The following is a 12,925-nucleotide window of genomic DNA, read 5'->3' on the forward strand; positions in this document are numbered from 1 at the left end:
GGCGTAGTTTAATGGCTTCCTTACATTCCTTAGTGACCCAAGGTTTTTGGGTTCTTTTACAATGTGGCAAGGACTTGGGAACGGATTCTTCTGCAATCTCTATTAAAATAGATGTAAAATGCTGAATGGTGTCGTCAACATTGAAAACTGTATCCTCATTCAGCCTAGTTTTACAGAGTGTTTCGAACTTGGCCCAGTCAGCCTTTTTAAATTCCATTGTGGAATTACTTCATCGACTGTAGAGTTAAGATTTACAAGAAAGATTGGGAAGTGATCGCTGCTGTGAAGGTCATCAGCGACCTTCCATTCATAGTCCAAAAACAGAGAAGGAGAACAAATTGTCAAATCGATGCTTGTGTATGTACCTGTGCCTGGGTGTAAATATGTAGGTGTTTTGGTATTATATAGACACAGATCGTGTCTAGAAATAAAGTCTTCAACTTTGTGACCTCTGTCACTTATATGATTTGATCCCCATAAAATGTTATGGGCATTAAAATCCCCGAGTAAAACAAAGGGTGCGGGAAGCTGTTGAACAAGATTGTCGAGTTCGTTTGGTACTAGGTTAGTGTTTGGTGGTAAATAAATAGATCAGAATGTAATCACTCGATGTAGAGTGACGCTTACAGCAATGGCTTGTAAATTGGTGTTTAAATGAATGAAGCTATGAGGAGCTCTGTTGTTTACAATAACAGAAACTCCTCCTGATGCCCTATCAACATTTGGAGAGCAGGTGTTAAACAGGGAGTAGTTTTTAAATGTGATATTGTCCGTATCTTTCAAGAATGTTTCTTGAAGGCATAGTACCGCAGGATCATGTTCGTTTAAAAGCAGGAGAATATCATTGTAATTTGCTTTAAGTCCTCGACAATTCCATTGTATGACAGTGTTTTTCATTATAAATTTAAATTAAAGATTGTGGAGCTAGGTTAGACCTTTCACAGAGGGAATTTGTTTTGTTATTTCTCTGGAGGAAGTACGGGGGTGAATTTTTTGTTTGTAGGTCTGGAGTTCCCTTGGGTGCATGGAGCAGATTCTTCTGCATCCATGCTCTCGATGTCTCCAAACCTGTTATAAAGTTTGATGGGGTCATCTGACCCCTTTTGTTGCCTGTTTCCATGAGATCTTTTACTCTTTGGTGATTTAGGTTGTTGGGTATTATTAGTACAGTAATGTTACTGCAGATGTAAAATATTAATGTTTAAAATAATCATAATACTTTTTGAACATACTGAGAGTAGATCAAAAGGATTTTAAAAAAGAAATTTGGGTATTACTCTAGGATGTTTATCATTTATAGGTGTACAAGTCTGTAGAATCAGTCATGTGTGTGTGTGTGTGTGTGTGTGTGTGTGTGTGTGTGTGTATGTGTGTATATATATATACTTAGGGTGAATTTTTTCATCAAAGTATGTCTCAAGACTTAAGAAACAAAATAATTTTTTGTTGAATTTGTGCCCCCTCCCCACTGCACAGTACAATAAAATAGATAAACAAAACACTTATTTGAAAATAAAATGAAAGAAACTAGCCTTACATTGATATCGTGTATTCCTTCTTTTTTCATCATAAGAAAGTTTTTAAAGAATAAAAAATATATTGACGTACCACGTATATGTAGTAGATGCCAGCTGGCATATGCAGCCTTACTGTAGCATGTCTCACTTATGTCAGATAACAAAATTGCAAAAGAGACGGGAACATCACCTGACCACTTTAAGGCACCTGCCATTCACTCATGATACACTGTAAGGTGCAAAATGACCAAGACTGTATTGTATCCAGGTTAACTATACGATGGTTTCTTGCAAATAAATATCATTATTTGAAAATACATTCACTGTGAGTGCAAAAATGATAATCTTTTCACTAGCACGGGTTACAAAAGTATTATTAAAGCAAGTTATTGCTGTGTATACTATTTACCCTGCAAATATCAATGCCCATTTGTATCAATAATGATTACATATGGCAAACAAATAGAAGCCCGGGTGATGAATAAACACAACTGCCAGTGAGTAATAAACTCGTTGCTTAAACTTATCGACAGGAAAGGTTATTTTACTGCAAAGCAAGCCAACCCCGGAAAGCAATTTTGGATTCTTTTAAGTATGCCACACTCTTTTTAATGAAGTCGGCTGGCATAAGGATTCTTTAAAGTATGCTATTTTCGTTTGTTTTTTTACAAAGTTGGCTGACACAGGGAAGCCAGCACTGATTAATTTTTAAATGTATTAATGCGAATTTTGAAAATAAATTCAAACGATGGAACGGTTTTAAAAGCAACACAAATTAGTGTGTTGTGCATGCACATCAAAATAAGGATGAAGAGTAAATTAGTTTTCAACAGTTTCACCTAAATTTTCCCTGTCCATAGTTTACAATGCACTTTTCAACAACATGTACTTCGTCTTGTGGGGATAAATATAAGACATTTCTGGTTGTCATCCTCTATAGGTGGAAAATTTTAGCTATGGGGAAGTAACAGCGTTGTATACTTCTATTTCAAGTAATTAAATTCTTATTTTAATTCTTTATGTGCGAGTATAACTACTTTTAATCATGTAATGCAAATCTGATAAAAAAAGAAAAATGTTAGAGCATGGCCGGTGACATATAACTTTCTCTAATTTCGTCTTTGTCAAAGAACACATAGCACAGTCAGAGACCACTTAATACAAACATTTTTGAGTTGTTGAAAGTAAAATGAAAACTGTCTTTAGTTAGCAGATATGTCTACACAATTGGTACACTGTCCAATAGCCATGAAAATGTTGGATCTAAGACTCAATACACTGTACCTGGCCTGGAGTGACATCTAGAAAATGTCAGATCAATTACTCAAAACTGGGAACTTTTTTGGTGTTTTACATGCATCACTACAATGTACTTCACTCCAAGAAATGTTTGAAATGTAACGTATTTGGCATTAGTTGTTTGCATTTCTACATAATGAGATTACCATATTATCTGCATGTTTTCTGACGGTATAAAATATTACTTATTCTGTCCAATAACATAAAAATAGTTTATCAAAGAAACAAATAAAAACTCCAAACCCAAGCAACCAAACCCCACAGACACAATATCAGACTAACCCTAAACTACCAAAACCCACACACACAATATCAGGCTAACCCTAAGCTACCAAAACCCACACACACAATATCAGGCTAACCCTAAGCTACCAAAACCCACACACACAATATCAGGCTAACCCTAAGCTACCAAAACCCCCACACACAATATCAGGCTAACCCTACGCTACCAAAACCCACACACACAATATCAAGCTAACCCTAAGCTACCAAAACCCACACACACAATGTCAGACTAACCCTAAGCTACCAAAACCCACACACACAATATCAGACTAACCCTAACCTACCAAAACCCACACACACAATATCAGACTAACCCTAACCTACTAAAACCCACACACACAATATCAGACTAACCCTAACTTACCAAAACCCACACACACAATATCAGGCTAACCCTAAGCTACCAAAACCCACACACACAATATCAGGCTAACCCTACGCTACCAAAACCCACACACACAATATCAGGCTAACCCTAAGCTACCAAAACCCACACACACAATATCAGGCTAACCCTAAGCTACCAAAACCCACACACACAATATCAGGCTAACCCTAAGCTACCAAAACCCACACACACAATATCAGGCTAACCCTACGCTACCAAAACCCACACACACAATATCAGGCTAACCCTAAGCTACCAAAACCCACACACACAATGTCAGACTAACCCTAAGCTACCAAAACCCACACACACAATGTCAGACTAACTCTAAGCTACCAACCCCACACACACAATATCAGGCTAACCCTAAGCTACCAAAACCCACACACACAATATCAGGCTAACCCTAAGCTACCAAAACCCACACACACAATATCAGGCTAACCCTAAGCTACCAAAACCCACACACACAATGTCAGACTAACCCTAACCTACCAAAACCCACACGCACAATATCAGACTAACCCTAAGCTACCAAAACCCACACACACAATATCAGGCTAACCCTACGCTACCAAAACCCACACACACAATATCAGGCTAACCCTAAGCTACCAAAACCCACACACACAATATCAGACTAACCCTAAGCTACCAAAACCCACACACACAATATCAGGCTAACCCTAAGCTACCAAAACCCACACACACAATATCAGACTAACCCTAAGCTACCAAACCCACACACACAATATCAGGCTAACTCTAAGCTACCGAAACCCACACACACAATATCAGGCTAACCCTAAGCTACCAAAACCCACACACACAATATCAGGCTAACCCTAACCTACTAAAACCCACACACACAATATCAGGCTAACTCTAAGCTACCAAAACCCACACACACAATATCAGGCTAACCCTAAGCTACCAAAACCCACACACACAATATCAAGCTAACCCTAAGCTACCAAAACCCACACACACAATATCAGACTAACCCTAAGCTACCAAAACCCACACACACAATATCAGGCTAACCCTAACCTACTAAAACCCACACACACAATATCAGGCTAACCCTAAGCTACCAAAACCCACACACACAATATCAGGCTAACCCTAAGCTACCAAAACCCACACACACAATATCAGACTAACCCTAAGCTACCAAAACCCACACACACAATATCAGGCTAACCCTAAGCTACCAAAACCCACACACACAATATCAGGCTAACCCTAAGCTACCAAAACCCACACACACAATATCAGGCTAACCCCAAGCTACCAAAACCCACACACACAATATCAGGCTAACCCTAAGCTACCAAAACCCACACACACAATATCAGGCTAACCCTAAGCTACCAAAATGCACACACACAATATCAGGCTAACCCTAAGCTACCAAAACCCACACACACAATATCAGGCTAACCCCAAGCTACCAAAACCAACACACACAATATCAGGCTAACCCTAAGCAACCAAAATCCACACACACAATATCAGGCTAACCCTAAGCTACCAAAACCCACACACACAGTATCAGACTAACCCTAACCTACCAAAACGCACACACACAATATCAGGCTAACCCTAAGCTACCAAAACCCACATACAAAATATCAGGCTAACCCTAAGTCACACAGCAAACTGGTCACATTTATTGTGTATATCAATTCATAAAATCTTACATTACTTTCCTAGTTTCATCTAGGAATATCGAACAGTGCAACTTATCACATGTAGCAAATGAATCCACCATGTTTTAATCTCACCATCCTCTATTTCACACAAAAATCTGTAAAATTTAACTTTGATTGGTTTCAGTTTGTCATGAAATAATAAGGATATCAGTATGACTGGATGAATCTTGACTGCAATTTTCCAGATAGTTCAAACAGTACTGTATTTTGGTAGTGGGTGAGAAAGCTTGGTTTTTAAATATTACTAAAAGCACCACTAAAGCTATCCCAGCTGGTGTAGTCCAGTACTAAAACATATATATTGAAGTCCATTGCCACAATGGAAGTCCAGTGACATTTTTCCTAATCACCACAAAAATAAGAAGAGTCCAGTAAATAAAACTGTTGGCCAAAGTTAGGAAAGCATGAGTCCAAAACCTGAAACTAGATCTTCTGGAAACATGGACCCTCACTACAATGAGCTCTGTGTAAACAATCTATAATTGAACATGCAATCAATTGTCCCAGTGCTATCATATAGATGTGTGTCACAAAATGATTAAATGCTTTTCTCTAAATTAATAAAATGTCAACAATGGCCCTCACAGAGCACCATACATACAACTGTCTTGTATGCTAGAAACATTATGAAGAATTAGGAGTTGCTGTCAGTGATCTCCACCAAAAATTTTATAAGATAGTATGTATAATACTGAACAGACAAAATTTAATTACAAATGCACATCTATGAATCATCACATGTATAAAAAAAAACGTGTATCTAAAATGTAAAAGTTTCCTTTCATTTGCCCACATAATGGATACGTGAAGTAGGTAACGGACTGCTGATACTTGGTTGCATTGTTTGCATTTCCATCCTTTTCTCTTCACAATACTATATATACTAGCTTCTCGTGGGTCGGTGGTTCTTTCCGGGGTTTTCCCGGGTTCTTCCTCCACCATTAATACTGGCCGCCATGTATAGCCTATATTGTGCTGAAAAATGGCGTTAAACCCTACAACAACAACAACTATATATACTTTATAATTTCAAACAAGCAAATAATGTTTTGACGAATAATTGCAAAGAAAATTTGTCTTCTATTGTGGCTATAAAGGAAAGGCAAAAACTACATTTTCTTTGAGTTTGTCTTACTGATATGTATTATTCTTAGGAGAATTTTCCACAATTTGAATTTGTCAACTGCCTGGAGGGGGGGGGGGGAATAGGTGTTCTACTCTTATCCCATATGTATAAGATATTATTAAATTAAAAAAAGTATCAGTTTCTTCCTCATGTATGTGCTTCATCATAAACATAAACAGCCTTTTGTGAGTTTGGAATCTGTAGTGAAATACAATGTTGGGATCAGATTTCAATGATTACCATAAACTATCATGTAAACACTCATTATTCAGTTTGTGAATTACTGCTGATGAAGCCAAATCAATTTGCTGATCATAAACAAAGGCTGACTTATGGTGCCCTTATGTTAACTGAAATCATTTAGCAAATGCAATCAAAACAAAACAGGAGGTCACCATGATAGCGGATTTGACAGCACAAACCTTAGCATTTGTTCCATCCGTTTTTCCACTGATTTTAACCTTCAACGAGGCAAGGCCTGATTTCTGAAACTTATCTCTTTCAGCCAGCTTTTGCAAGGCATGGATTCGCAACTGTTCAAGTATTTCTTGCAGCAGCTCTTGAGACAGCTGAAGTTCTTTGCAGTACTTCTCAACCAGTTCCTGAATGGAATAGAGCAAAAAAATTGGCCTCTGAACAAAAATTATGACATTTTATCTTTTTATGATTGTATTTGTATTGAAGATTCCTTATAAGCAGCTGTAAAAATGTTAAATGTGTAGAAATCTATTAAAAAAAACATTTATATATTTTTAGGGTAATATCATTAGCAGCTGCAAGAACCAGACCTAGATTATGACTACTGTGTTATACATCATTAAAGTATATACCAGTTGGGTTGGGGGCCCCGAGTGGCCGAGTGGTCTAAAGCGCTCTCCGTTACGGATCATTGCCATCTCACCTCTGTCTGCATGGGTTCGAGTCTCGGATTCGGCCAATGTGGGTATGTCAGAAAGCTTGTCAGTAGCTTCTCGAGGGTCGGTGGTTCTTTCCGTGGATTTCCCGGGTTCTTCCTCCACCATTAATACTGGCCACCATGTATAGCCTATCGTGTGCTGAAAAATGGCATTAAACCCTACAACAACAACAACAACAACAAATTGGGTTGATCATGTTACACTTGTATTACAATGATGCATTAGAGTGCAGTTCAGTGATACATACTAGATTTTATCTTGGCACTGACTGTATTATGCTCATCAGATGTGGAACCACACTCAAATCCAAAAAGTTAAATATACTTGCACATTTTTGAAACCTGCAGGTGGTAACTCAATGGTCGTAAAATCAAAGTCTCTACAACAAAGTATAGTGGTCGTAAAATCAAAGTCTCTACAACAAAGTATAGTGGTTGTAAAATCAAAGTCTCTACAACAAAGTATAGTGGTCGTAAAATCAAAGTCTCTACAACAAAGTATAGTGGTTGTAAAATCAAAGTCTCTACAACAAAGTATAGTGGTTGTAAAATCAAAGTCTCTACAACAAAGTATAGTGGTCGTAAAATCAAAGTCTCTACAACAAAGTATAGTGGTCGTAAAATCAAAGTCTCTACAGCAAAGTATAGTTTGGACTGACTTTCACCTGTAACATCAGGATACTGTACAGCACAGTAGTGTGTACTGGTAAATCAGTGGCAGCTACACTGGCATAATTATGAGTGGAAAATGGTCAAATACATATAGTGGATACTGTTCCAGCGACTACAGCACAGGAACTGTTACCAGTGAAACTATAAAATTACAAGTTTAATCATGTCTGAAACCAATTCTCATACTATGCAATTATTAATGGCATACAATGCTCCATAAGGTCTGATGAAGCCATAAGGTTATAAATTGCTTCAGCCAAGACAAAATATAAGTGTATATGATTTGGATTTTTAACATACCTTTAACAATGATTCAATCATATCACTATGTCTGCAATGTGGTGGTTTATAGTGATATCTAGCACTGGGGCATCATGCTGCAGACATGTAGCATGATGTCCCACCCAGTCACATTATCCCGACACCAGGCTAACCAGTCCTAACACTAACCTCTTAATGCTGAGTGCCTATCAAGGCAGCTATTTGTATCAATTTTATGTCTTTGGTATGACTCCGCCAGGGTTCAAACCTGCAACCTCCTGCATCTTAGGCAGGCATTCTAAACATCATGCCACTGGAACAGTCAAAACATAAGTAATGGGAATGGGTTGGGTCAGATCATAGCTCTACCAAAATTTCACAAAGGCCAGGAGAGCCATGTCAAAGCCACATCAAAGCTTTAATGAAAGACAAGAACCAAAATCATAGCAAACTGTTGCTAATGCTGCTGATGACATCATAGGAAAAGTAACTGGAACGAATGCCTTCCCATTAATGTCAGTTTGACAAACACAACTATGAAAGGAAAAAACCCATAATATGGCAATTTAGGAGTCTCAGTGTAATAGAAAATATAAATCTTGTAAAATCTCACTATCTGAAATCATTAATTAATATCATATCAAAGTTAAAATGCACTGTTGTGGAACACAATAATCAAGTTTTACAGGAGTAAAAAATACCTGCTGTATGGTATATATTTCTTTCCCTTATATATCTTTTCTTACTTTGCACACAAAATTGTAATATTAATTAAATGCCTCTGGTATTTATTTTGCTGAGTGGGGACAAATGGGGCATATACTTCCAACAATAGTCTTAAATTCACCAATAGTAATAAATGTGCAAAGAACGAGATAGTCAAGTGAAATCAAATTAATTTAAAGCTATCAAACCTGAAAGAACTGTGACCCATGTACGTTGCTGTGCAATTGCAATTTTTTTGTATATAAATGCATAAATAACTTCAGTGCAATTGCATAAAGATGGCTTTATACCAAACAGGGTCATGCAATTATTAATGTATAAATTTAAAGTACCCTCCCCTTTGCAATCACCCCGCTAATGATACCACTTCCCCAAAGAAATCAACCCAATGTGGGTGTGTTTTGGACTCTTAATTTTGCTTTAACAATTTTAGTCATATTGCTATGACGTCTCCAATGTGGCAGTTTATAGCGTTGTCTAGAACTAGGGCATCATGCCACAACATATAGTATCATGTCATACCCAGTCAAGCTATCCTGACACCAGAGAGACCAGTCCCAACAATAACCTCTTCCTTATTGCTGAGCACCAAGCTAGTACCATTTTTACAAGTATTTCCCAAAAGTAGCTACATTTGGTAATTTCCATATATATTTTGTAAAAGAATAAAATAGGTACTCTCCTTACTCATACCAATCTTTCAGTAAAACAATGATTTATGGGGAACCAGAGCTGGCAGGAGGATCAGAATATTCTTAAGGAAGACAAGCTAGACAATTACTGTTCATTAGGTCACTTTAATATTCGAGACCATAAAGTGCTCCAACATCTGAGCTCAGTGTAGACACAATCTGATACAGTCTCTGCATGTACAATGAACAATCTGGCTTATCTGACCGACGTGTCAACAGTGATTATTCAAAATATCAAAGCTATCTACACAACAATTTACATATGCAGTCAAAGAACTTAAACATTTTGCCTGTAAATCAGACATTTTTTTGGACAATAATGGCTCTTGCACACAGCAAGTTGTAATTCAGAAACTTTTCGTTACAAAAATTACATTCTGAATGATTCAGTACATCTCAACAGAACTTAACAACATTTTAAAATTTTACTGAAATAAGAAAAAAAAGGAATTTCCTCAAAATAATTTTTCACCAAATATGATGTATTGATCAATGTTATATCACATTCATAGTGATTATCATATCTTCCTAATAAATTATATAAGGAAAAACTAAAAATTGATGCCATAAAATATTTGTTAAATTCCTGATGAATGACCTTGTGCAAAATTAGTCTGAATTTGTGTAATTTTTTTCACTGGGAGGTTTTACTGTATTTTGTTCCTTCCTTTCTTCATACTATAATAAAAGTCACATGGGTCATGTGTGTGCATTTACTCGTATTAAATTAAATATAAATTGTTTTAAAATTTAACACTAATTTTCTTCAACCAAAGTCTATTCAATCCTGATTATTGAATGCTATGAAAATTATTGATTGCTTTGGTCTTTTACAATAGCAGCACTACTGAACTTGGGTCAAGAAAAGAACATGTCAAGTGGAAACATCACAATATAGAGTAGTATGAAACGGTTTACCAATATGCATAGCTTTCATTGTGACATCAAAAGCACAACATTCAATCCGGATTGTACTGGATCACAAATTTAGATTCATTTCATCCAAAAATGTCTATGTATTGTAACACTTGATTTTTCTGTATGCACTTCATGAGGCATTAAGTTGTTTACTATTTACCTGCCATGATTCCACCTTGGAAATGTAGGAAATATGTGCAAAGACACTGTTAAAGTCAAGAGTATGGTAAATTCATTTCATCCTTTGACTGGGAAAATTCCTGGCCACTAGCAATTCATGCAACTAATAATGATTCTTTCAATGTCAGTACCTTAGGCATTTCTCCTTTCTGTCCATCATCTGTAGTGTATGGTGGAAGCCATAGTTTTATTTTCTCCTGATTAAGCTTATCTCTGACACACTTTAGGTTGTATTCTTCTATGAACGATGTTGCTGATGCCATTTCTCGAAGTCTGATGTCTGCAAAACATAATTTCCAAATATCCATCAAGATTTGTTAAAAGAGGTTTCTACGGAATTTAATACAAATACATACAACAATATAAACATTTTGTCTTGCGCGTTTTTACCTCAAATACGTTCTGTTCATCTGTACAAAATAGTCTATAAAGCCGGCAATTTAAGTGAATTTTTGGGACAGTGATAAAGCGAAAATAAACTTTATCACAAGGTTATTAAGTAGATGATGCAGCAGAAATTATTACGCATTAAAATTTCTTCAACATTTCAAACAAAATAATGATAAATTAAAATATAAAAAATGCCAACTTCATTACCACGTAGATACACTTGCGCACGTCAGAAAGAACAGTTTACATTTTCGGGGTGGGGTGGTCGGCAACTTCAATACTTGGCAGTTAAACTGTGAGTAACTTATTTTCGTTTGTTTGCTCGTGTATTTTGTACTCTTAGTTCCGTAAAACTTGAGAATTTGATCTAAATATCATTTAAAATATACTAAAATATTAGATATATCTGTGAAAGTAATTTCTTCTCGAGTAAATTTCAGAATAAAGTCGCCAGATCTGAAAAAATGCATACAGTCAAAATGAAAACAAGGAAGCTCATGAAATGCGAAACTAAAAGTATACAAAACATATTTTAAATCGTGAGCATCAATTTACGAATAGTCAAAAATGTGCACTATTTATCTTGACAATCAACAATAAAACAAAATGGGAACTTCATTATTGAATGAATGAATGAATTCATTAACTGAAAGACGGCACGGAATATTGTTTTTTTTTTTTATAAAATTTTTTTATTGCAATTTGCATGGTTGGGACGCGGATGCTAGCGCAGGTAAAATAAACGTCAAGCCCAGTAGTGCCAAATCGAGTCTAGAAAAAAAAATATATTGCAAAATAAACGCAATACTTACTGCGAATATTCGCAATATATTGAGAATTGGCTTTTATTCACATGCTACAAATATCAAACTAATGCCGTCTGAATAAAGAATGGCTTTTCCTATTTTTATAATGACAGTGTAGATATCGTTTAAAATGTCAGTGCTCGGCTACATTTAAAATAGCAAGTAATTTAGACAATGACATTATTATTATTATTATTATTATTATTATTATATAAAAGACAAAAGAATCATATGCATACGCATGCAGAATAAATAACAGTAAAAATATTCAGATGACACATTTTTTTAAACCAGATCAACGATGTATACAAACAAAAGTAGAAATAATGTTGTAAAATAACGGCTGATATTTTGAATCATACTTTTTTAAAATTAAGAAATGTAAAAAGGTTTTGAAATACTTAATTTTAATCACAATGATTTATATGTTTATCCCTGCTTTGTATGCCTTACATTTTTAAGATGGTCTAAGATTAAGGAATATCGAGTACACAAATAGCATAAACAGTATAATTAATCATAATAATGTATACGTGTGCAAACTGAGCAGACAAGCTCAAATGTAACCACAAAATGAATGAGAATAACAAAGATCGAAGAACAGAGAATAGAGAATGTAACGGAAGAAAATCCGGCCAATTGCTATAAGCTATACCAGCTATGGCCATATCCCGAAGACATCTAGCAGTGTGAAATATGTTCGAGTCAGTGTATCTAACGACCTGACCTGGAGCAAGCACGTTGACAACATCACCAACATGGTCTATTCCATATATCTTTCTTGATGCATAACACAAGAAATGTCCCTGCACATGCCAAAAAGCAAGATTACAAAGCTCATGTTAGACCCATTCCTGAATATGCCCCTGTTGCATGAGCCCCACGTACAGAACGTGACAGAAGCAGTCAAGCAGCAGAGAGGGTGAACAGACCATAAAATTCCGACAAAACAAATAAAACAAACAAAATAAATCATCTCGTAGAAAGGTCAAGATTTTTACAAATGAACTTTTCCTTGAGATGTTTTATTT

The 12,925-nt window shown here is 36.1% G+C and overlaps 1 protein-coding gene across 4 annotated transcripts in view; it reads right to left on the minus strand.

The window, feature by feature from the left end:
• Positions 1-12,568, minus strand: part of LOC149791044 (NEDD8 ultimate buster 1-like) — an 84,337-nt gene extending 71,769 nt beyond the window's left edge. Inside the window, exons 1-3 of one of the 4 annotated variants that reach the window (XM_089972952.1) lie at positions 12,550-12,568; positions 10,830-10,978; positions 6,756-6,935 (exon numbers count right to left, since the gene is read on the minus strand). In XM_089972952.1, coding sequence (XP_089829078.1) covers positions 6,756-6,935; positions 10,830-10,978; positions 12,550-12,562 — 342 coding nt within the window. In that variant the 5' untranslated portion in view covers positions 12,563-12,568. Of the gene's footprint in view, positions 1-6,755; positions 6,936-10,829; positions 10,979-11,088; positions 11,107-11,295; positions 11,444-12,549 lie in introns of those variants that run through there. The other 3 variants (XM_089972948.1, XM_089972949.1, XM_089972951.1) reach the window with 3 other exon arrangements.
• Positions 12,569-12,925: the final 357 nt, after the last annotated feature.

The sequence above is a fragment of the Sinohyriopsis cumingii genome, chromosome 10 (genome assembly GCF_028554795.1).
Source record: "Sinohyriopsis cumingii isolate HCF-2022 chromosome 10, ASM2855479v2, whole genome shotgun sequence".
Classification (NCBI taxonomy): Eukaryota; Metazoa; Mollusca; class Bivalvia; order Unionida; family Unionidae; genus Sinohyriopsis; species Sinohyriopsis cumingii.